Source organism: Culicoides brevitarsis, chromosome 3 (genome assembly GCF_036172545.1).
Source record: "Culicoides brevitarsis isolate CSIRO-B50_1 chromosome 3, AGI_CSIRO_Cbre_v1, whole genome shotgun sequence".
NCBI lineage: Eukaryota > Metazoa > Arthropoda > Insecta > Diptera > Ceratopogonidae > Culicoides > Culicoides brevitarsis.
In genome coordinates, this window is record NC_087087.1 from 15,558,364 (window position 1) to 15,583,032 (window position 24,669).

A 24,669-nucleotide genomic window follows, 5' to 3' on the forward strand; every position below is an offset into this window, starting at 1 on the left:
TCAAAAAAAAATAATTAAAAATCAAATATTTAATTTTTCAAACAAATTTCTCTTTATTTATTCATTTATTAATAAGTAATTTTTTTTATATTATTTTTTTTATTATTATTATTTATCAACAATATTTTTTTATTATTATTTTTTATTTATTTTATATCTTATACTTTACGTTTTATTACTTTATATTGTGCTTTTAACATCAATATTAACAAAAAGTTGCCTTTTCTCGTATATCAAACAATCATTTCTTTTAAAATTTACGCACACATTTTTTACATTAAAATAAAATTTAAAAAAATGCAAAAAAAATTATTTTAATTGACTTTTATGAATTTTTAATTTTTTTTTTCAAAAAAACACCTGTAATTTATATTATTAGGACAAAATTTGATTTTTTATTTATTTAATATTTATTTCTGTAATTTTTTTAGTTTTTATTTTTTAAGGCACAATTTGACGAATTTTTCATCGTCATTTATTTATTTATTAGATTTTCAGAAAAAAAAAATTAAAACCGGAAATTTTTTTAGGAAAAAGTCAACAGCCTATGAAATATTTTTATTTATTTTTTTTAATATCAGAAAATTTTTTCTATTTTTTTTTCTGTGAAAACCAGCACCATGAGCATTTATTTTTTTTTTTAATTTAATTTTTTTTTTTTTGGATTCCTTTATTGCAACGTGATATGGGTAAGTTGTGGTAATTATATTATTATTAGCTCTAAATAATTATAAAATATACAAAAAAAAATAAAAGCAAGAAACCCGAAAGTCGCTCGGGTTTTATAAAGGCAAAAAATAATACGGATTTTTTTTTCTATAAAATAAACTAAAAATTGGTCGAAAATGGAAGAAATGGAAAAAAATCAGGCAGCTAATAAAAATTATTATTTTTCTGGTTCAGTCTGCCACCGACACGTTCCGCGTATCATTGAAACGCGTTAAATTGGTTCATTTGATTGTTGAAATTGTTCGTCGGGTTTGTCGTTGGGAAGCCGGAATTCATGCCAAGCGGCATCATCATGGGCGGTTGTTGAGGAATGTTGTTACGTGGCGACATGAAGCCGTTGTTGCCGACACCGCCTTGCTGAAAGCTGATGGCAGTCGGCGTAATTGTGGCACCCATTACCGGCGATTGCATTGGATGAACGGGACTAGTGTTATTGCTGTTGGTTTTCAGTTGATTCATGGTTGGGGCGTTGCCTTTGCCCTTTTTGCTGCCCATGAGGTTGTCCAAATCGATGTTCAAGTTGCCGGAATTTGTCCACGTTGCACCCAGGGGCATCGATTTGTTCGCGCTGGAATTCGAATTGTTGGCTTGCAGAAGATCGGGAATCGTGCTCGATGGTTGGAGGATGTTGTCTGAAAAAAGAATTAAAGAAAAAATAATTTTTATCAATTTTTTAAAATTTAAATTAAAAAAGTTTTGAATAAATTTAATTTAATATTTTTATTTATAAAAATTAAATTTAATTTATTGATAATATTAATAGTGATTTTTAAAATTAATTCATAAAATTTAAAGATTTATTTTAAAATTAATTTAATTAATTAATACCTTGATTATTGAAAAATAAAAATTAATAAAAATTAGGTAAATCTTAAAATTTAAATTAAATAAATTCTCAGAAAAATTTAATTTATTTAAATTATAATATAATTTTAAAAAATTTTAATTTTTTATTAAGAAAATTTTTTCAAATTAAATATTAAAATTAAGAAAATAATTAAATTTTGAAAATTTTAAGAATTATTGAAAAAATTAAAAATTAATTTAAAAAAAATTAAAAATTTAATTTAAAAAAATTAAAAATAAATTTAAAAAAATTAAAAATAATTTTAAAAAAATTAAGAATTATTTAAAAAAAGTTAAAAATTTATTTAAAAAAATTGAAAATTAATTTAAAAAATTAAAAATTAATTTAAAAAAAATAAAAATAATTTTAAAAAAATTAAGAATTATTTAAAAAAAATTAATTTAAAAAAAAATAATTTAAGAAAAAATAATTTTAAAAAAAATTAAAAAAAAAAATTTAATTTAAAAAAAAATTAATTTAAACAAAATTTAATTTAAAAAAAATAATTAAAAAAAAATTAAAAATTGTTTAAAAAAAAAATAATTTAAAAAAAATTTAAAATTTATAAAAATAAAATAAAAAGTAATTTAAAAAATATTAAAAAATAAATAAAAAAAAATAAAAATTAATTAAAAATAATCAAAAATTTTCAATAAATTAAAAAAGTATAAGATAGGTAAATTAAATTATGTACAGAAATCATCAAAAACTCCAATTACAACTTCAAAAATTTTATTTCCATCCAAAAAATATTTTATAAAACTTTCGCTTGTTTATCGGCAAGACAATTAACGCAAGCAATGAACAATTTTTCCGCCATCTGCCGACACTCCTCATTCAATTTCCCGGTTTCGAGTGTTTCTTTCAGCCATTCTTGCAACTCGTAAACATCATGCGTGAAATACAACATCAACAATTCACTCCGAATCGTCATAAAAACTGTTCCCAACAAATGCAGAACCGCCAATCTCACTTTCGGTTGCTCATTAAACCTCAAAACGAGCGCCAAATTGAAAGTTTCTGCCGCAAACTTGTGCGCGATGGGACAATTTTCCGCAGAAATGATGAAAACAGCGAGAGTTTGCACAAAAGTGATCAGCAACATGTAATCCATGTCGTCTTGTAACCCTTTGCCCTTGAAAATAAACTGATTTTTCCCGAATCCACGCACGAGCGGAAAGAAAAACCATCCTGCGACTTCGTTAAATTTATTTGCGCGACCTTTTTCGGTTGGATTGGCGGTTTTTGTGGCAAATCTTCGTGTTTTGGCATTCAAACGTTCTGCAATGATGCTCCGGATTTGCTTTTGACGCGTGGTCCATTCACTTTCTTGCCATAATCGAGCGAATTTCGGCTTTGGAGGAACGATTTCTGAGCTTTTTGATGGTTTTTCGTCACATTTTGCGAGTTTTTTCGCTGTTTCGCCCAAAATATCGAGCATAAGGACACGAGTGCTGTAATTGTACTTCGAGAGTTCGGCATAAAATTCGTTGCAAATGTACTGCGCGCAGTCCTTCGGGTGACTCAAGCAAATTTCGACACAAATATCGAAGCGATGCAGCTCAAAATTTTCAACGTAGCTGTTTTGGGATAAATTTATAAAAATATCCAGCAGTTTTAAAGCATTCGGAGCATCACTTTTCGGTAGTTGATCTTTGACCAAAGCAGCTCCCCGTTCAAGGCACATCATAAAAGTTTCGGGATCGTTTTCCGTTAAAACTCCTTCGGCAAGATCAAGTAAGAATTTTGGCGCCTTCGCTTCAATTACGGGAGTGTCATTGGACAAATCATAAGGAACAAGGTCGTCATCGGAGTCAAGATCGTCAGAATCGCCCTCAAAAACGGGAGTTTTTACCAAAGAAAAGCTCTTGGAACTAGTTGCCTCCATTATTTGTGTCTCCACGGGCTTGGCAGGAGCGATTTTTGTCACTTTTTTAACCACCGAGATGATTTCTTGCCTTTCCTCGATGAGTCCCGACAAAATTTTCACCGGATCAAAGTCATTTTCAGGCAAATTTCCTTCAAAAATCACATTTTTCGGATAATTTTTCAACTCGTCGACGATTTTTTTGACCTCAACCGGGAAATCATCATATTCAAAGGTCAATTTTTCCTCTTGTTCATCGTGAAGCATGTTGAAAATGACTTCGCTGCAAATCATGCCGATCGCTCGAGTACCCGGGTCGGGCGATTCCAAGTGAAATTTGATCCCGTTGAACATTCCTTTGGAAATTTCGTTGCCATCCGGGATTTTTTTGCCATTTTTCGTCAAATAAGCCACCGACAGCACCAATAATTTGCTCACGAACAAATGTTGCGCCGGTTCAACTGACAAAACGCTCGATTTGCTGCTCCAGACAAGCACAAGTTGCTTCACGAGATCCATTAAAATGCTTTTTTCGGCGTTTGCGAGGAGATTTATGAGATTTTTCACCGCAATGTCGCCCACGAACGAGTTGTTGAACGGTATTTTGGTGCAAAATTGGTAATTCCAGTTGTTCGAGTGCAATAATTTTGGGTCCAGAAGTCGTTTGATGTTGACGTCATCCTGATTTATCATCATTTGTGCGAGAATTTCAACGGATTGTCGTTCCAAAAGTGATAAAAAACGAAAAATTTGAGCATTATGGTCTAAAGTCCAGTATCCAAAGAGTCGTAGAACGGATAAAAAGTGTGAATTTTGCCGAGATTCGTTGAAATTTGTCACAATTTTGCCGAAAAGTTGTGATATGAACTCAAAATTGACGTGATCCAAGTGACATAACACGTAAACAGCTCTCGCGATGTGACTCAAAATGTACCCTGAATAATTTTTTGGTGTAAATAAGGCATCAAATTCCCGTTCAGCGACATTTGCAACTAAATTCGGTACTGAAATTAAATTTTGTTGCAAGTCTTTTAACTTTAATTGACGCAATCCACGTTCAGTTGGGTCTAAAATGTCCGAATCGTCGATTGATGCATCCACGAAACACGCAAAAAGGCAAGTTTCGTCCCGGATTATCGATTTTAAGAGCTCTTGGACCAGCTGTGGCTTCGTTTTTATCAAATTTTTGTTGGTAAGTGACAAAAGAGCTTCAGATAAAAACTCAAAATTATCGTCGACGGTGAAAATGGAGGCAATTGTCGCATCTACAGCTGCTGCGTTGTCATCCAGAACCATCAAAAGTGAGTTTATGACGTCAGAGTACTCGTTGCGAGCGAATTTTGTCCAATCAATGGAGTCTACATCCCGTCGCGAGAGCTTTTCCACGGTGCACGGGCCTGGCAAGTGAAGTTTCCACGATGAAATCGCCTCCGAGATGTGCAAAAGTGCATTTTCCGACTCAATTTTGTCGATTTCTTGCAACCGGTTGAGAAGTTTGGTCGTTTCTTCCGTCAAACGGCGCTGACGAACGTTGTTATTTGCTGGAATTGCAAAAATTTTCACACGTTTCCCAAAAGATAACTCACTCTTCATGCCTTAAATTTCTAACGGGCCGAGAAAAATTCATTGACGGGGACTGAAAGTGCTTTGTTACTTCATAAAAGTCGTTTTCTTTACTCACCATTATTGAATTGAGGGCCTCCCAGTGAAATCCCCTTGAAGTCTGACAACAAATCTGTCGTCGTTGAGGTGTTTGTTGTTGTTCCGAGGCCTCCTAATGCCGAAAAGAGATCCGGTTGCGGTTGATTCGTCGTCGCAGGCATCGAAATATCGCCAAAAAGCAAATCCGCACTTGGCGCCGCGGCAGCTACGGGCTTCGGAGCGGGCGTTGTACTCGTGAAAGCTGATGTAAAGTCCGCAAATTCGTCGATTTCGTCTTTTTTCGTCGTCGTTGCGGATGGCGCGGTGCTCGAGGGTGCCCCAAAAGCCGTTGTGAAGTCTCCAAATTCTTGATTTTCGTCGGCGCGCGGATTAAAATCATCCAAATCGTCCAAATTATTGCTTGAAGTAGTGGTTGCGGTGTTATTGTTGTCCAGCGAGAACAAATCTTCGGAATGTGTGTTGCGATGCGTGGGCGAATTGATGCCGAGATCTTTGCCGAATTGCGATGCGGCGCCCAAATCGATGCGTTTCGTGCCGGATTTCGTGCTGCCCGATTGCGGTTTCACGGCGTTCGCTTTCAGGTTCAGACTGATTGCCTTTTTGTCGATCGTTGGACCGTTATTTGAGGCGGGCGGGGAATTGCGACTCGGGGATTTTGATCTTTCTTTGTCGTAGTAACGTCTGCTGCTGCAATAAAAAATGAAATTTGATAAGAGATTCTTGGAAAAAAAAATTATCTAGAAATTACCCATTATTATGTGACGACGAATAATTATCATTGTCGGAATCTTCTCGTTCTGCGTCGTATTGATAGTCGTTTTCTCTGCTATCTGAAACTATAAAATGAAATAAAACATTAGAAAATTGCGTTTTAAAGATCATTTAGAGAAATTTTTTCATAATTTTTAATTTTTTTTTTGAAAATTTTTATTTAAAAAAAATTATAAAATTTAAAATTTTGTAGAATTTAAAGAAAAAAAGTCATTTTAAACGTTTAACAATGCTTGAAAATTAAATATTTCCCAAAAAATTTGACATTTTTGAATAAAAATTTGTTAATGTCATTTTAAAAATGACCGTTAAAAATTAAAAAAAAAATTTTTTGGCAAAAATCATATAAAAATTTCTATATTTTGATCAAAAATTAAAAATTTAATAATTTTTCTTAATTTGACAATTTTTTAAAAAATTTTGCAATTTTTCTATAATTTTTTTTGATATCAATTTAAGAAATTACCGTTGAAAAGAATTTTTGCTAATTTAAACCTCAAAAATTCAAAATCCAGAGAAAAAATTAACTAAAAATTAAAATTTTTAATGAATAAACTTAAAAAATTCGTGAATGTCAATTCAAAAAATGACCGTTTAAAATTGAAAACTTGATTTTTTGACACTTAAAAATTTTATTAAAATTAAAAGTGAAGAAAATATTAAAATTTTGACGCTAAACTTCTTAAAAAGTCAAAAAATTATTCAAAGAAATTCGTATTTTGTCAATACTTTGCAAGTTTAGCCAAAAATTTGTAAATGTCAATTCAAAAGTTGACCGTTAAAAATTTTGAAATTCACTTCTTCGCTAATAAAAAGCCCAAAAGAGTATAAAACTTGTGAAAATTATCTAAATAAATAAATTTTTATGCTTAAAACTACAAAAAATATTAAGAAATTGAAAAATTCTTCGTTATTTGACAACTTAAAGCGAATTTAAATAAAAAATTTGTAAATGTCAATTCAAAAAATGACCGTTAAAAATTTTAAAAATAAATTTTTCGCTAATATAAGCTAAAAGTCTTTTAAAAATTTTAAAATTTCACTCATATATCGCAAATTTTGCTTAAAAATCTTTCAAATCCCTTCAAAAAATGAAAAATTTCCCCTAATTTCTTACTAAAAATTTCCAAAAACTTACATTCATTACTCCTACGCGACGACGAATTAAAAGAAGTGTCACGATCCCGATCCCGGTAACTGTGATCGCTGCTTCCCATGCCTCCAAATTTCATACTTGCGACATCCGAGCTCATCCCAATGTACTTATCCTTGTTCTTTTTCGCCTTTTTCCGCTCCTCGCGCAATTTATCGTCATCCTGAATGAAATCCATCAAGTCACGGACCTTGTGTCGCACATTAATACCCTGATCTTTTCCATTTTCATCCACAAATGTGTAATTTTCCAACGATCTTAAGTCATAAACGTGTTCACGAGCACTTGTGACAACCCGTTCCGATCCATTACGTACCAAATAATTGAGTAACAGGAGACTCTGAGCGAGAAAAAAAAATTATTAGATAAAATTTCACTTGAAATTCTTGAAAAGAGTTGCTTACCTTGTACGTTCTTCTCCAATTACTTTTATTTTCTTGCAACATTCGCTTCCACAGCATCGACATGACTTCGGGAAAGTGTTCGTAGGTGAAGGTAGCGTGAGCTAGCTCTTGCATCAGCGGTCCCGTGGGTCCCCATGGGTCGTCATTCGTCGCTTCTCGCACTTTTCCCTCGATTTCTGTGTAATTCATGACGACATTTGTGCTGAAAAGTGAAGTTAAAACCTTTTCAATGACATTCTTTCGTACATTCGATACGAAAAGATAAAACGTACGTATCTAGGTTTCGATTCAGTACGACACACAACTCGCATTCCAATGCATTTCAACACCCAAAAACGATTAAATCGGAAATTTCTTCCGAAATTTCACAAATTTTCATCATTTCAAGCGGAAAATCATTCTTTAAAATTTTTTTTCGACATGAAATTACCTCAAAAAGTACAATTTCAAGGCAAAAACATGTTTTTCCACAAAATTCAAGGGAAAAAATTTTTATACTTACGCCTTGTCCACTAATTCTCGCACTTTGTACCCCAAAAACTTGTCCATTTTATGGCTGTTGGCTCCTCAAGGCGCGAAATAATACGTTTTTGGTAAGTTTAGCTGGTTAATTGTCGCAAATTCGCAGGGAAATGAGGATTTTTGGTGATTTTTTTTATTGAAAAGTGCCACACGTCATTTATTTATACGAGCAAACTTCACTCTCCGGATCGCAAACCACATAATTTGACGTCTCTTTACTTCACGGGAGCTCAAAAAAGACAGTAGCGATTGAAAATTCGGGTGCAGCTCTCTTTGTCTGCCCAATTTGACGGATTTCCGGCCCAATTCTTGCTGTTTATCACTGAAATCTGGTCCAAAAGTGATCTGAAGTCGTCCAAAACCAAAAGTTACCTGAAAAAAGCTTTAAAGAATTTTTTTTTTGAAAATGCAGGTGAGTTATTTCACATGTTTACAAATTTTTACCATATAAGGTGATTCATTCTCGTGATAAAATACCAGAAATCGTTGATTCATGACAAAAAATCGAATTTTTTCTTGTAGGATCCGAACGAAGACTCCGAATGGAATGACGTTTTGCGTGCCAAGGGCATCATTCCGCAGAAGGAAAAGGAAATCACCGAAGATGATATCGTCAAAATGGTCGAAGAGACGATCCATCAGAAGCAAAAAGACGGCAAAGACATTGACGAGATGAATTTGGACGAACTCGATGAACTCGAAGACTCCGAAGATGAGTTTGTGCTGCAGGAATATCGCAACAAGCGCATTGCCGAGATGAAAGCGCTGGCGGAAAAGAACAAATTCGGCACTCTCGGCGAAATTTCGGGGCAGGATTATGTGCAAGAAGTCAATAAAGCGGGCGAGGGGATCTGGGTTGTGTTGCATCTTTACAGTCGAGGTGTGCCTTTTTGCCAGCTTTTGAACCAACATTTGGCGGTGCTGGCCCAAAAGTTTCCGGCAACGAAATTTTTGAAGTCTATCGCGACAACTTGCATCCCGAATTACCCGGAAAAGAATCTGCCGACGGTCTTTGTGTACTTTGAGGGGCAGATGAAGCGACAATTTATTGGCGAAGTTGATCTTCGGGGTCCGAATACGTCGATTGATGAGTTGGAGTACTTGTTGGGACGCGAAGGAGCAGTTAATACGGAAATTAAAGACGATCCACGGAGGAAGGTGCAAGATAAAATGTTTATGGATCTTAATGACGCCAATGATTGGTGAAGGGTTCATGATTTTTTTTATAATAATAACGTTTTTTCATGGAAATTTGGCGTTTTTTAAATATTTTTCATGATTTGAGTGCGAATTTGAGATAAAATTTAAGAATTTTTCTTGATTCGAGGAAAAATTGAGAAATTTTTTGTAGAAATTCTTGAGTTTTTAGTGAATTTTGAGGTTTAATTGAAGAAATTTGTCGTTTTTTAAGTTTTCAAAAGTCTCAAATGTTTGTTCAAAATCTCTTTTTGCGTCTTTAAAAGTATTTTTTAGTAGAAAATTGATCATTTTTGTGTTCTATAGTCAATTTCAGACAAAAATTTTGATAAAATTTGTCGATTTTCTTCATATTTTAAAAAAATTTGTAACAAAAAGTCATATTTTGATGAGATTTAAGCTTTGATTGCGATATAACGGTCCATTTTGGCCATTTTTATGGTAAAATTTAGCTCTGAAGGAACAAATATCCTCTCAAACCTCGAGATTTTGAAAATTTTCTTTGAAAATTTAAATTTTTTGAGAGATGAATTTAATTTTTATGAACTTTTAAGACTTTTTGCCTTAACTTACATGCAAATTTTTTGTTAATTTTTATTCTAAAAATTTTTTTTCTTGAGTTTTGGATCGAAATAATGATTTTGAAGATAATTTTTGTTCGAAAAATGGGTCCTACCAGAGAATTTTTGTTGTCTTTATTGATTTTTGATATTTAATTGTCCATTTTTATGACACTTTGTTGATTTTTTGAATGTAATTTGTTGAAAAATGATCATTTTCTGTCTTTTTTCATGAATTTCAATAACACTTTCGTAATTTTAAACCCAAAAATTGCTAATTTTTGCCGAAAATCCTTAATTCTTGATAAAATTCGGTCTTTTCAGTCCTTCAAAAATTTTTTGACATGAAATTTTATCAAATTTTCGACTTTTGCCTTCATTTTGTATTCGCGTTCAATAATTTTTTACAAAAAACTAAAATTTTTAACTATATCATTACATGAAATTATTATTTTTAGTACTTTACAAGATTTTTTTTGAACATACTTCATCGAAAAATTACAAATATCTTCTCTTCAAAGGATTTTCTTGAGTGAAGAGACACATTTTTCTGCTTAAAATTGACATTTAACGCTAATCCACTAATGTTCAACGTTTCCATCATGGATTTTAACATCAAAAAATTTTACATCACTACATTTATCGTTAACAAATGTCCTCAGAGCTGTGAATGTTCGATGAATTTTTACTTGCTACCGATCGAAAATTAAATTTTTTTAATATTAATTTTAATAAATATAAAGAAGAAGCAACAAATGATCATGAGAAGAAAAAAAATATTGATCGCATTTCTCTTTCGCTTAAGATCTATCGTAGATTTTGTGTTTTTTTTTGTGTAAAAAGGAAAAAAATCATTCTTCGCCGCCGTCGCCAGTTTCAGCAAAATCATCATCATCATCAGTTGTCGCAGAAGCAGGAGAGTCTGTCGTCGTCGTCGCCGCGGTTGCATTTGTTGCGCACAACGACGACAGATGAGCTAATTAGCTGGTCGTGAATTTGTTGCATGTCGGCTGGATGATGGAGGTTTTGCGTGCGGGCACCGATTCCGGTGTTGGAATTGCCTCGCCCGTCGTCACAACTTGCTTATTGGCGAAAACTTGCTTGATGCCGCCACCCTTTTGCTTTGCCATCTGATAGTCGCCGCTGTCAAAGTACTTTTGGCCCTTTTGCAGGCGCTTCTGCAGGAATGACGAGTGTGCGCCAGGTCCACGGGGACCTCCCATTCCTAAGGCATTTGGATATTTGGCTTTTAGTTTTTCCTCCTCTTGGCGCTCGATTTCGCGAGTGGACTGAAAATGTTAAAAAATGGAAAGGAAAAATTAAATTTTTGTTAAAAAAGTTAAATTATTCAAAAAATTAAAAAAAAAAATTATCTTTTTTAGTATTCAATTTTAAATTCAATATAAGCAAAACCATTGATTTCTTTCAAAAAAATAAAAAAAAATAATGAAAAAAACTTTAAATTTTTTTAGATTTTTAGATTTTTTTTGAAAATTTTACTCAAAATATCAAAATATTTTATAAAAAAAAAAATAAAAATTTTTAAAAATAATTTTTATCAAAAAATAAATAAAATGTTCGACAAAGAAAAAAAAATTTTTACGAAAAATTGATAAGTTATATTTTTCAGAAAAAATAAAATTTTATTAAAAAGGTACAAGAAGTTCTGACCAATAATTTTTTTAATGAAAATTTAAAATTTCAGTAGAAAAAAAAATATTTGAAATCAAATAAATTTTTTATCAAAATAAGGCCGCTCTAAATGAAAATCAAAAATAAAGTCCAAAATTTTTAAAATAAAATGGGGGTTTTATAAGTTTTTTTATAATAAGTTTTGATTCAAATAAATAATGGAAATACTATTTTCATACCAAATGACAAAATTTTAGCAATTTTTGACCGTTGATCAACATTTTTGTTGTTTTTTAATAATTTTCTTTGAAATTTTCAAATTAAAAATTGATTTAAGATCATTTTAAGTTAAAAATTGAAAAATTAAAATTTCATAAAAAATAACTGTCTAAAAATTTTGAAAAAAAAGTTTAATAATTTTATGAAAAATATTTTTAGAGAAGAAAATTTATAATAAAATATGATTTCTTAAACAAAAATTAGAATAAATTGAAAATTTTTCAAAAATTTTATGGAAATTTTCTTGAAAAATTATGAAAATACACCCGGTCATTTTTGGTTAGATTTTTAACTTTTTTTTTTTATTTTGCCCCATTGGATTTTCGACTTTTGAAATGGGGCATCGGACTTTATTTTTGATTTTCATTTGGAGCGGCCTAAATATGTTTTAAAAATAATTTTGAAAAATAGGTGGAAAAAAATTAATAAAAATTAATTTATAAAAAAAATAAAATTTCATTTTAAAAAATGAACAAAAATTATTATTTAGAAATAAATATTTTTTAAATTAAATTAAATAAATATTTAAAAAAAATTGATTTTCATTAGAGAACTTTAAAATTTTTATCAAAATAAAATTATTTTTTTTTTTTTTTGATAAATTAAATATTGAATTTTTAAAAATAAAAACTTTAATTTTTGAAAAAAAAAAATATTATTTTGATAGTTAATTTTCATTATTTATTTATTTTTAAATTATATTTGAAATAAATTTGATTTTTTAAATAATTTTTGATAAAAAATTAATTTTCGATCAAAAAAATTTAAAATTTTTATTAAAAAAAAAATTATTAAAAAAAATAATTTTTGCCCAATAATTTATGAAAATTAAAAAAAAAAATTATTAAAAAATTTAAGAAATAATTACTCACAGGTGCATTTTCTGCGTTATTTGTGTCGGCGACTTCCTCTGTGGTAGGCGATTGAACCTCTTCTGTACTCATCTTCTCTTAATTTTTTTTATGTAAATCTCTCCTCTGCAAAAATCTATGAAATCTGTCAAAAAAAGCAAAATTTTTCCTTATTTAGAACGGATTGTAGCACGAAAAAAATCACATATGGTTTAGTTCAAGGCCAAACAAAAACAAAGCTGTCTCGTGACTATTGACACTTTTCTCGACGTCGTTCGTCTTATCTCTCGCGCCGATCATCAATGAATGACTGCATCGCTGGCGAAATGTGTGAAAAACTTTTGCCCACAGGACACCTTTGATTGATGTTATTTCACGTTTCCATGACTGTGTGCCCGCCATACGACACAGAAACGCATACACGGCGCTCGCTTTGCATCGAAATGTGCGGAACGTGACCCTAATTTTGCCTTTTTCTTGCGTGTAAGGACATGTTTTGGCATGTGCGAGTCTTGCATGACACGATTGAACGTGAAATTTTTGGATTTTTTTCCCATTTCGCGGAGTTAAAAATAGATTTAAGGACGTTTGGCGATGCAAGTTCCCGGATAATTCCAGTTTTTGGATTTAAAAAAATTGCGAATTTTGGAAATTTTCGAGTTTTGAGGGAAATTTCGACGGAAAAAGCTTCGAAACCGCCACAAAGTCGCCAAAAAATGAATTTTCCCGATGAATTTTTCGCAATGTTTATCGAATATAAACAAAACGATGGCAAAATTGGGCATCATTTTTTCGCAAATTAATTTTTTCGACTTTTTCGTAGCCCGCGACGAAGACGAAACGGAGGAATGGCTTACCTGATGCTTGAACCAGTAATCCGTAGGTAATTTAGAGCAGTTCCTGGATTAGATTTGTTTAATTATGATTTTTTTTTTGCTTTTATTTAATACGGTTGATAGTTCAGTTGATGTCCCAGTACGATTTTCTAGAATATTTTTTTGACCCGATGCGAATTTGTGATGAGTTGATTTTCATATAAAATTAATTTTTTTATTAATTTTTTGAATTTTTTAATTTTTTTGAAGAAATTTTTAATTAATTATTTAAAATTTTGTCATAAAAATTTTAAAATTTCAAAATTATTTAAGAAAAATTTAGTTAAATTAATTTTTAAAGTGAAAATTCTTTCAGATTAACGAACTTTTAATTTTTAACGAATTCAAATGAAAATTTGTGACGTAGGAAATTTTGTTATGTTGCGCAATGGGACTTTAACAAAGGGTAGCTCACAAAAAATCGATTGAAAATGCAATTTTTCGTCAATTTAATTAAATTTTTATTCATTTTTCATGGAAAAAGGGACTTAAGTATCTAATATTTGTTGATTTTAACGCTTAGATGACCATGAGACGTGGCGCAATATTCATAGACATCAGTTCCTGGAATAGCAATTTAGCGGCATACGGCAGTTTGACTTGAGAAATCTGTGGAAAGAAGGAAAAAATTGTTAAAATTTGAAAGATTTCATGAAAAGGTAAGTAGATAAATTGTTTCAGATTTCATTTTTATTTAAATTTTAATTCAAATTTTAAAAAAATATTATTAAATTTTGAACTTTTTTAATATTTTCTAAATATTTTTTATGGTTTTCATTAAAAAACTTAAAATTTTTAATTTTGACAATTAATAATTGTAATAATTTTTTCAAAATTTAGTTCAAATATTAATTTTTGTGGTTAAAATCGATAATTTTTAAAAAAATAACCTTAAAATTGATTTAAAATAGAGATTTCAATAAAATTTTTGACATCTTATGTCTCAAAATTCTTAAAAATTTCGAATTTATGGGAAAAATTTGTTTAAAATAGTCAAAATCTAACAAAAATTTAAAGTTTTGCCTAAAAATGACACGTTTTTAATAGAAAATTTGTAAATGTCAATTCAAAAAATGACCGTTAAAAATTCGAAATCTGTTTTTTACTTCATTAAAATCTAAAAAAGTGTAAAATTAAAAACATTATTTCTAAATTTTGATCAAAAACTGTTAAAATATGTTCAAAAATTGTAAAATTTACTTAAAATTTGACAGTTTTATTAAATTTTATGCCAAAAATTTTTTACGTCAATTCGAAAAGTTACCGTTAAAAATTTTGAAAAGCATTTTTTAGCTAATTCAAACTTTTTTTTCAATAATTTTAATGGAAAATCAAGAAAATCTTGGAAATTCAAGAAAAAAAGTATAATTTTGTAACATGAAACACTTTTCCTCATTACTTTTGCCAAAAAAAAAATTAAAAAATTCTCACCTGAGTCTTATTTTTGCATCCCTTGCACTCAAACGTGTTATTTCTCAAATTAGCGATCGCAATCAAGCCGCAGAAGTTGCACACGTGAATCCGATAAGGATCTGAGACCTCAAACAAACGTTCTCGCAAAAACTGTGCCGCTCCATGGGAAATTTGACAATCACGTTCCATCTCGCCGAAACGCAAGCCGCCATCACGCGCACGACCTTCCATGGGTTGTCTTACGAGAATTTGCACCGGACCACGAGCTCTCGAATGGATTTTGTCGTCTACCATGTGCTTCAAACGTTGATAATAAGTCGGGCCCAAGAAGACTTGTGCATTAATTTTGCGTCCCGTGTGCCCGTTGTACATCACTTCGTTACCTCTGAGTTGATATCCGTAATCTTGCAAGAAGGTAGAGATTTTTTGTACGTTGACAGCATCGTTGAACGGTGTCGCATCGCCAATTTCTCCCTTGTTTGAACCAAGTTTGCCTTGAATGCACTCGATTAAATGGCCAATTGTCATCCGAGACGGGATAGCGTGGGGATTGATGATGATATCCGGGGTGAGACCTGAAAATAATTTTAAAATAATTAATGATTTTTTTTAAAATCTTTAAGTTTTAAACGAGTGAATTTTAATTGAAATTAAAAAAAAATATTTTCGATTATCTCGAATGATCGATTATCAATTTTAAAATTTTTATTTTATCGAAAAATTTTAGGGTTTAAATTTTTTAAAATAAAAAAAAATTATTAAATTTCTTTCCAAGTTTGGAAAAAAAATTATAAAATTTTACGTGGAATTTTAAGGCGAATATTTCTTACATCTTTTAATTTTTTAGAAAGCAATATTTTGTAAAATTTTAATTTTAATTAAATTTAATTTTTTTTATTTATTTTTTATTTTTCTTAAAATTGTAAAATTTTAATTTAAAAATTTATTTACATTTTATATTAAAAAATTTTTGTAATTAATTCTTTCAATTTTTCACATTCCGTCAAAAATTTTCTCTTTTTTGTTGATTTCTTGGAATTGTGAAAATATTTTCAATTTTTGCTTTGCAAAAAAAAAAAAACTACATAATTAAAAAAATTAATAATAAATTTTTTAAAATTTTTTTTTTTTAAATTTTAAATTGTTAATCTACAAATTTTTTTTTTTAATTTTTTATTTAAATATTTTTTTTCTTTGGTTCTAATTTTTTATCTGATTTATGTTTAAAAAAATTGGATTTTTTTTAGTAAAAATTTATGGTTAAAAAAAACATTCAAAATTTGCTAAAAAAAATTTAAAAACGATTAAATAAACATTCAAAAATTTTTATTTTTCAAAATTTAAAATTAAAAAATTTATAAATAAAAATTGTTAAAAAAATTTTATTTTTTAAATAAAAAAGGGGACAAAAACAGGAAAAAAATTTGGAGCGGCCTTTATCTTTATTTCGAAAAAAATTTATTTTTTTTAATTAAAATTGAATTTTTCTTTAGTTTTCATGAATTTATGGTTAAAAACATTAAAATTTGCTAAAAAAACTGGTAAAAACGATTAAATAAACACGTTCAAAAGTGGGATTTTTCAAATTTGAAATTAAAATTTTTTAAAAATTTTTGAATTCGACAATTTTATTTTTTTTTTTTTTAAAAAAATTATTTTGTAAATTTAATTGTTTTTTTTTTAAATAATGAATTTAATGTTGAAAAAATGTTTAAAAATATTAAATATTTTATTCAAAAATTTTGAAAAAAAAAATATTAATAAAAATTTTCTTCAAATTTATCATCAAGAACCATAATTTTTTCAAAAATTTTATAAAAAAAAATTCAAATATTCGAAAAAAAATTAAATTTAATTTTTTTCAGAATTATTTTTAAGAGTTAATTTGGCAAAAAAATGTTAAAAATCTTAAAATTTTTTAAGTTTTTTTTAAATTTTTGATTTTAAATCAATGTAGATCCAAAAATCAACTTTTGATTAATGACTAAAATGGCTAACATTTTGTCATTTTGTATAAAAAGTATTTTTTTTTTTTTTGGATTAATTTTTTGTGAAATATTTTTTGAATAAAAAAAATAATTAAAATATTTTTCTTACCTTCACACGTAAACGGCATATCCTCCTGCCGATACTGAATCCCGCAGGTACCTTTTTGCCCGTGCCGCGACGCAAATTTATCGCCAATTTGCGGAATACGTACCGACCTTACACGAATTTTGCAGAATTTATATCCCTCGGAGTTTAATGTGAGCATAACTTGATCCACAATTCCCGTTTCCGAATTTCTCAAGAACGTCGACGCATCTCTTTTCGTATATCTCTTCGTCGTGCCATCCAGTTCATCCTCATTATCTGCCAACTGGATCGTTTTTCCGATAACCACATCGTCACCCGAGACACGAATGCCGGGCGCAATAATCCCGTCGTCGTCTAATTTGTCGTACAGGGCGTTTCGCATGCCTTGACACGTTTGACGATTGGGTTTTTCGAATTGTTCTTCTTGATCGCCAACACGTTTGTTCTCCGAGTCTTTGTAGGAACGGTAGAAGACGGAACGGAAAAAGCCTCGTTCGACGGCAGAAGCATTCAGGATAACGCTGTCTTCTTGATTGTATCCGGTGTAGCATAAAATAGCGACAATTGAGTTGATTCCAGCTGGAAGTTCACGGAAACGGAGATATTCCATGGAACGCGTCGTTACAAGTGGCTTCATGGGGTAATACAAGACATGGGCAAGGGTGTCCATGCGAACGTGGAAATTCGTGATATAAACGCCCATCGCTTGTTTACCCATAGCACTTTGATAGGTGTTACGGGGACTCTGATTGTGATCCGGAAAGGGGATAATTGAAGCACAAACGCCCAAAATCATCGCCGGATGGATCTCGCAATGCGTGTAAGTCGTACAATAAGCATTTTCCTTATCCTGAGTCAAATCAAAGGGAGTCATCGCAATCATAACTGTCTCTTCTTCCAACGTATCGATGTACTCCACAACCCCAGAGGCAACCAAAACTTGCCATCCGAAGTTATTATAGTCCCGATCTTTCAACATTTCAATATCGCGCTTCTTCAACAGTAATTTTCCGTTTTCTACAATCAACAAGGGGCGACAAATCCTACCCGCATCAGTGTAAATTCGTATTTCACGATCCCTAATATCGCGAATCATACTGACTTCCGACACAATAATGTCCATTTGACGTCGCAACTTTCTCAGTGTGGCCATAAGTTGTTCCGGATCGCGATGAATTCCGACCCAGCAACCGTTCACGAAGATTTTTGTCGCATCTGCGATGGCGGATGGCGCAATTTCTTCCAAATTTTCCATCGACCACTCTTCCAAGAACTCCAAAATCGGCGAAGGTTGCGATCCGACCGAAATGTAAGCCATGAGAGCTAAATTTTTGACGAGACCGACAGCAGCTCCCTCGGGGGTTTCGGCGGGACAGATCATGCCCCATAGCGTGTTGTGTAACTGACGGGGTTTGGCGAGTTTTCCGTCGCGACCAATGGGGGAGTTGACACGACGTAAATGAGATAAAGTAGAAGCGAACGTTAAACGGTTCAAGACTTGAGAGACGCCAGCACGGGCTTGATGAGCTTTCTTTTGGTCGCCCCAGTTGCCGGTAGCAAGGGAATATCGTAAGCCGTCGGTGATGATTTTTGTCTTGATGGCGAGTTCCAAGTTGAAGTCTTTGCCGCGATCGATGAATTTTTGGGCGTACATTCGAACCTGGGTAAGAGAAAAAATAATTTTTTAATTTTTTATTTAAATTAAAATTAATGAATTTGCGATTTTAAGAAAAAAAAAAAATTAATTTTAAATTTGAATTGGATTTAAAATTTTCAAGCAAAAAAAAAATTTAGTCGGAAATTTACTCATGAAGAATGATTTAAAATTAAAAAAAAAATTGGCAAATAAAAAAAATGAATTTTTAGAATTTAATTTTTAAGACAATTTTTTTATATCTAAAAATAAATAAAATTATAAAAAAATAATTAATCAAAAATTTTCAATTTAAAATTTAATTTAATTTTTTTTTTTAGTTTTCATAAATGAAAATTTCATTGAAAATTGGAATAAAAAAAAATTATATTTTATTTTTAATTATTTTTTTTTTCTAATTTGATTCTTAAGTTTCATACAGTTTAGTTCAAATAACTTTAAATTTTTATCATAATAAAAATAAATATTTTTTTTATCTTCCATATTGAATTTTTTACATTGATATTTGTGTATTAAAAATTGATCTAAAAAATTTTTAATTAAAATTGAAAAAAATGAATATCTTAAAAATAACTGTAAAAATTTTTTTTGATAAAAAAATTCAACAATTTTCATGAAAATTATTTTTCAAAAGAAAATTTAATGTCAAAATACGATTTTCAATACAAAAATTACTAAAAATTGAAAAATTTTCTTGAAAAATTATGAAAATACACCAAAAAATCGGTAATTTTTGATGAAATTTTTAAATTTTTTTTTTATTTTGCCCCATTGGATTTTCGAATTTAAAATGGGGCATCGGACAAAACTATTGAGTTTCATTTGGAGCGGCCTAATTAAAAAATAAAATAAAATAAAAAATTAGAAAAAATATAATTTAATTTTTTTTAATCAAATATTTTAATAAAAAATAATTTTTAATATTTTTTAAATTAAAGAATTATTTCAATTTTTGATTTTAAATTTAAAAATTTTTAATTGAAATTTAATCTTATTTTTTTTTTATAAAAAAAACAAACAAAAAAAATTGAAATAATTTTTTTTTAAAAATTTCAAATTTTTTTTTTTAAATTTAAATTTAAAAACAAAATTTTGCCTGCTTTAATTGCTTTAATAAAATTTTTTAGCCCAAAAATTAAAAAAAAAATTTAGGAATATTTCAAACAAAACTTTTTCTTAAAAACGTTTTTTAAAGCCTAAATCATTTAAATTCAGATTTTAAATAAACATTTTTAATTTAAAAAAATAAATTTTTGAAAAACGTGCCAAAAATTAATATTTTTTTTCTCAATATCTCAAATTCAAAAAAAAAAAAACAAAACTTACCTCCTTCATCAAATTTTTAAACAGCCCGCGAAACAGGAAAGCCAACAAAGGTCCTGCCAAATCCAACCGCTTGTTCCCGTAATGATCACGATCATCCAATTCGCGACGTCCCAACGACGCAAGCAGCAACCGATGCACCATGTAGCCCAAAAAGTACGCCTTCTTCGTCTCACAAAAGTCCGAAACGCCCACATGCGGCAACATTTCCTTCTGCAAAATTTCCTTCGCGTACTTGATACGCTTGTCTTTCGTCACGCCGGGCCTCGCACCACGCGCTCCAATAAAGTTCAACGCGACATTTTGCTCTTGCACGACAAAAGCCTCATCGAGCGAGGGTTTTACCATTTCCATCATTTCGGGATCGTCAAAGTCGTAGATGATGTGTTCCAAAATATCACGATCTGCGACGAATCCAAGAGCACGAAAAACGATCATAATGGGGATTTCTTGCTTGATATACGGCAAAATGGCGATAACACGTTGTCCGATGGCGGATTTTTTCATTCCTTGTCCGCCGCGTGCCATCATATTGACCCAAAGTGTGGATGTGGGACGCGAACTGTGCTCCAAGCATGAACGGATCTCAGCTTTGTACGCGTATTTGCCGTCTTTCATGCTGAAAACGTAAACTGTGTTCGTTGCCATCTTCTCTTGAGCGATTAAAACCTTCTCGGAGCCGTTAATGATGAAGTAACCGCCCGGATCCAAGGGACATTCGTTCAATTCTGTCAAATCTCGATCCGTTAACTGACTCAGAAGGCAATAAGTTGACCGCAACATGATGGGAATCTTGCCGATGAACGTTTTTTGGTGCTGAGTCTCGATCGGCTCCTGCCCCTCGACGATTTTCGTCTTTGTGATGTCGACATAAAGGGGCGCCGAGTACGTCAGGTTCCTCAAACGAGCTTCATTGGGCATCATGGGACTTGGACTGCCATCTTTCTCCCAATGTGTCGGTTTGGAAAGGTAAATTTGATCGAATTTCAGCAAAAATCGCGGCTAAAAAATAAATTTTTCATGAAAATTCTTCAAAAAAATTTAAAAATTCATCAAAAAATTAACTTACAGGATTTTCCAGTTCACCGCTCGTGTGTTGGGCTTCCGCTTGTAGGTCAATTGCCGGCGAATCCTCGACAATACGTTGTACAGACATCTGTATGAACTCGTCGAAGCTGTCCAATTGTTGCCGTACGAGACCTTTTTCGTCGAAATAGGCGTTAATGACGATCCAACATGCTTCCTGCCAGAGTTCATGAGAGATTTCTTCCTGATCCTCCTCTTCATATTGATCTAAAACGAGCGAAAATTGTTTGTTATGAAATTCCGTACGAAATTTAATGGCCGGCGTAGCGTCAATTTCAATATTTCTCAAAAAAAATAATTTTACGTGAAAATTTTGGGAAATTTTTACCTTCTTCGTTTTCGTACATGATGAAACTCGGGTTTGACTAACTTTTTCAGGACAAAAACTCGAGATTTCCTTGGTAATTTTCACTTTTTCTGGGCACCAAACGTAATGTGTTGTGTTTTTGCCCCGAATTTGCGTGACAGCAAACGTCAAAAACACTAAAACCTGTCAAATATTCGGCTTGTTTTGGATGAAAAGCATTGAAGAGGTCTCAGTGTGGTTTAATTTCGCGCGTTTTTTGATATTTTTATTTTGCTGGACTTGAATTTCGAGGAAAAATGGATGAATTAACTAAAATTAAAAATCAGGTAGCTACAAAATTCAAAGTTAGTGGCTTCTTTATCAAATCGTAAGTGGTAAAAAATGAATTTTTAGAATAATTTTATGAAATTTTTCATTTTTTTAGGGATTCAAGTACTTACTTGGCAGAGATGTTGCTTCCATTGAGTCTGGATGATCGCAATAAATGGATGAAAAGTATCCTGAGTCACATTCAGAGGCAAGGAACGAAGACTTTGAACATTGAAAGGGAGCATTTGGACCTCGCAATTCGAGTAAGGGTCATTTTTTAGTCAATTTTGAGCTTTTTGCTTCGAAAATTTAATTTTTTCTATCAATTTTTTAGAACTTTTTATCAAAAAATTGATTTTTCTGTCAATTTCGAGCATTTTCTCTTTAACATTTTCTTTTTTTTCATCAATTTCAAGAACTTTTCATCAATTTTAAACATTTTTCATAAAAAAAAATCTGATTTTTCGATGAATTTTGAACATTTTTCATTAAAAATTTTGTTTTTTGATTGAAAGTTCTCAATTTTCTTCAAAAAAAATTGATTTTTTGATAAATTTTGAACATTTTTTAACCAAAAATCAGATTTTTCGATAAATTTCAAGTATTTTTAATTCAAAAATTTAATTTTTTAGGACTGCACAAACGCTGGATTAGACGAAAATGAGACAATTTTCTCAGTCATCAGTGCCTTCGACGTTCCTCGTTACAAATTCAACGACGAACGCAAAAAATTCACGATCGATACCGAAACCTCCAGGTCTTTAATGGCCGATTGCAGCATGAAATCCAAATACATCCGTGACAGATATCAAATTTTGTGGCAACGAACTGTGCGACATCCCTTATTCGCCGGAAGCTCTGTCGTTGGCGCCGCAACTCCCGCATTTCAGCTGAAAAAAGTCGAAAATCTCCTGTCATCATCAAAATTAAAGGATATTGTCGTTTTGGGACTCTTGGCGCAACTTTCCGAAGGCAAATATTTCATCGAAGACCCAACGGGAGCCGTTCAAATCGACATCAGCGACGCCACGATGCATTCCGGACTCTTTTGCGAAGGTTGCTTTGTCTTAGCCGAGGGCACGTACTGCGACGAAGTGTTAAAAGTCTCGGGTTTGGGATTTCCGCCGCCCGAAATGGCGAATTCGAGTCGCGCATTCTTCGGAACTGCCAATACGTGGGGCGGGAAATCCAAAATTTTGTTAAAATATTCGAAAAAATTGGAGGAAATCGAGAAAAAGAACGAAAATGACGGGATTGTGTTCTTGTCGGAGGTTTGGTTGGATGTTCCGATTGTCATGCAGAAGCTAAAAGTGCTTTTTGAGGGCTATGATGAGGTACCGCCGATCGCAATTGTGCTGATGGGACCATTTATGAAGAATTACGACGATCCGTATGACCTGAAAACGCATTTGAATGCCTTGGGAGAGATCATTGATGCCACAAGTCGACTGAAAAGAGAGACTTTTATCGTTTTTGTGCCTGCCAGTGAAGATCCGATATCGGTTAATATTCTTCCGAGACCTCCGTTGCCTGCGTGTTTGACAAAAGATATTCAGAAAAAGTGTCCCAAAGCGATTTTTACGACAAATCCATGTCGACTTCAGTATTGCACGCAACAAATTGTCGTGATGAGATGTGAACTTGTCACCAAATTATGTCGAAATGCTATTAAGTTTCCTTCCACGGGGACTTTGGATGATCACGTAAGTTCAAATTTTTCAATTTTAATAATTTTTTTTTTTTTTTACAAATTTATTTTTGACTTTTTGTCTCTTGCTCTTTTTTCAAAAATTAAAATTTTCATCAAAAATTTTTTTTTAATTTTTTAATCTTTCAAGAAATTTTCGAAAAAAAAATAAATTTAACTACCTAATTTTTTATATAAAATTTATTTTTTACTTGTCAAGAATCCAAAAGAATAAAATTTACAAATTTTTTAAAAAAATTCATATTTGGGGGATTTTTTGAAATTTTTTATGAAATTTTGAAAGAAAATTCAAAATTGTTAATTCTTAGAAAAATAAATTAGGAAAATTTTTGGTATAATTTTTTTTAACAAGCTTAGTTTTTTTTTTGAATTTTGTTCTATTTTTTTTTTATTAAATATTGCAATATTTAAATTAAAAAAATTATAAATATTTTTTAAATTTTAAATTAATTTTTTTTCAATTTTTTTTTAATTCAATTTTTTTTAATTAAATTATTTATTTAATTAATAAAATAATTTTGATCAAAAGATTTTAATTTTTTCTAAATTTTTAATCCAATATTTTAAATAATTTAATTTTTTAGAAAAAAAAAATAATTTTTGTTTCTTAAAAACTTTTTTTACAGAGATTTTTTCTAAATTATTTTTTTATAAAAAAAAAAAAATAAATTTAATTTAATTTAAAATTTAATTTTTTCTATAAGGATTTTTCCCTTAAATTTTTAAAAAATTATTTTTTAAATATTTTTGAAACAAAAAACTTAAAAAATAATTTTAAAACAATCAAAAATTAATAAAAAAATATTTTTTCTTACAGTTCACGCGAACCCTCATCAGTCAAGGCACACTGGCGCCCCTTCATCCCATCGCATTACCGACTTTTTGGGACTTTGACGCCTCTTTACAGCTCTACCCGCTACCAGATTTGATCGTTGTTGCCGATCCAAGTAACGCTTTTCATGCCAAACATCACGATTGCACTGTCATCAATACCGGCTCCTTCCCAAAATCCAAATTTGCGTTCAAAGTTTACATGGCAACAAGTCGAACGGTTGAAGATTCCGAGCTGCCCGACGAGGATGAGGCATAAAAACATTAAAAAATTGAATAAAATTTGTGTAAAAAGTCACGTACGAGATTCTTATAAGAAATTTTGCCCCCTTTTTGTGTGTTTTTTCTCACTCTTTCGTTCTCTCACTCACACAACCGTGAAATGGAACGCATGAAAAAATGGAATTCCAACTCAGCTGTTAAGAGAAACACAAAAATTACGAAAAAAGTGATAAAAATTATAAATTTTTTCTTTTAAAATTAATTTTTTGTTGAAATTCTTTAATTTTTAGCTCTAAAATGAACTTTTTACTACAAAAAATTACAAAAATCGCGAGAAAAAATAAAAAATAGTCGTTCACTTTTGATGAAGACGTTCAAAATTTCAACAGTC

At 30.8% G+C, this 24,669-nt stretch overlaps 5 protein-coding genes across 7 annotated transcripts; 2 read left to right on the forward strand and 3 right to left on the reverse strand.

Moving 5' to 3' along the window:
• Positions 1 to 2,320: 2,320 nt before the first annotated feature.
• Positions 2,321 to 8,124, reverse strand: LOC134834428 (uncharacterized). Of its 2 annotated transcripts, none has more exons than XM_063849078.1 (6): positions 7,936 to 8,124; positions 7,434 to 7,635; positions 7,015 to 7,369; positions 5,854 to 5,941; positions 5,125 to 5,789; positions 2,321 to 4,984 (listed from the first exon to the last, which is right to left on the reverse strand). In XM_063849078.1, exons 1-6 carry the CDS (start codon positions 7,980 to 7,982, stop codon positions 2,331 to 2,333), a joined length of 4,011 nt encoding a protein of 1,336 aa, XP_063705148.1. In that variant the 5' UTR covers positions 7,983 to 8,124; the 3' UTR covers positions 2,321 to 2,330. The 2 variants fall into 2 exon arrangements, with proteins under 2 accessions (XP_063705148.1, XP_063705147.1); XM_063849077.1 differs by having other exon boundaries at positions 5,125 to 5,792.
• Positions 8,125 to 8,203: 79 nt separating this feature from the next.
• Positions 8,204 to 9,218, forward strand: LOC134834432 (viral IAP-associated factor homolog). Its single transcript, XM_063849081.1, has 2 exons — positions 8,204 to 8,367; positions 8,478 to 9,218. The coding sequence occupies exons 1-2, from the start codon at positions 8,362 to 8,364 to the stop codon at positions 9,159 to 9,161; spliced, it is 690 nt and encodes a 229-aa protein (XP_063705151.1). The 5' UTR covers positions 8,204 to 8,361; the 3' UTR covers positions 9,162 to 9,218.
• A 934-nt stretch (positions 9,219 to 10,152) lies between these two features.
• LOC134834433 (cAMP-regulated phosphoprotein 19) lies at positions 10,153 to 13,461 on the reverse strand. Its single transcript, XM_063849083.1, has 3 exons — positions 13,332 to 13,461; positions 12,496 to 12,619; positions 10,153 to 11,001 (listed from the first exon to the last, which is right to left on the reverse strand). The coding sequence occupies exons 2-3, from the start codon at positions 12,565 to 12,567 to the stop codon at positions 10,693 to 10,695; spliced, it is 381 nt and encodes a 126-aa protein (XP_063705153.1). The 5' UTR covers positions 12,568 to 12,619; positions 13,332 to 13,461; the 3' UTR covers positions 10,153 to 10,692.
• A 336-nt stretch (positions 13,462 to 13,797) lies between these two features.
• On the reverse strand, positions 13,798 to 21,382 carry LOC134834949 (DNA-directed RNA polymerase II subunit RPB2). Its single transcript, XM_063849782.1, has 6 exons — positions 21,230 to 21,382; positions 20,885 to 21,108; positions 19,819 to 20,817; positions 16,860 to 18,498; positions 14,781 to 15,337; positions 13,798 to 13,958 (listed from the first exon to the last, which is right to left on the reverse strand). Exons 1-6 carry the CDS (start codon positions 21,246 to 21,248, stop codon positions 13,869 to 13,871), a joined length of 3,528 nt encoding a protein of 1,175 aa, XP_063705852.1. The 5' UTR covers positions 21,249 to 21,382; the 3' UTR covers positions 13,798 to 13,868.
• Positions 21,383 to 21,446: 64 nt separating this feature from the next.
• Positions 21,447 to 24,617, forward strand: LOC134834950 (DNA polymerase epsilon subunit 2). Of its 2 annotated transcripts, XM_063849784.1 has the most exons (5): positions 21,447 to 21,575; positions 21,633 to 21,780; positions 22,150 to 23,220; positions 24,043 to 24,350; positions 24,569 to 24,617. In XM_063849784.1, exons 1-4 carry the CDS (start codon positions 21,505 to 21,507, stop codon positions 24,313 to 24,315), a joined length of 1,563 nt encoding a protein of 520 aa, XP_063705854.1. In that variant the 5' UTR covers positions 21,447 to 21,504; the 3' UTR covers positions 24,316 to 24,350; positions 24,569 to 24,617. The 2 variants fall into 2 exon arrangements, with proteins under 2 accessions (XP_063705854.1, XP_063705853.1); XM_063849783.1 differs by lacking the exon at positions 24,569 to 24,617 and having other exon boundaries at positions 24,043 to 24,499.
• The last annotated feature ends 52 nt before the right edge of the window (positions 24,618 to 24,669 follow it).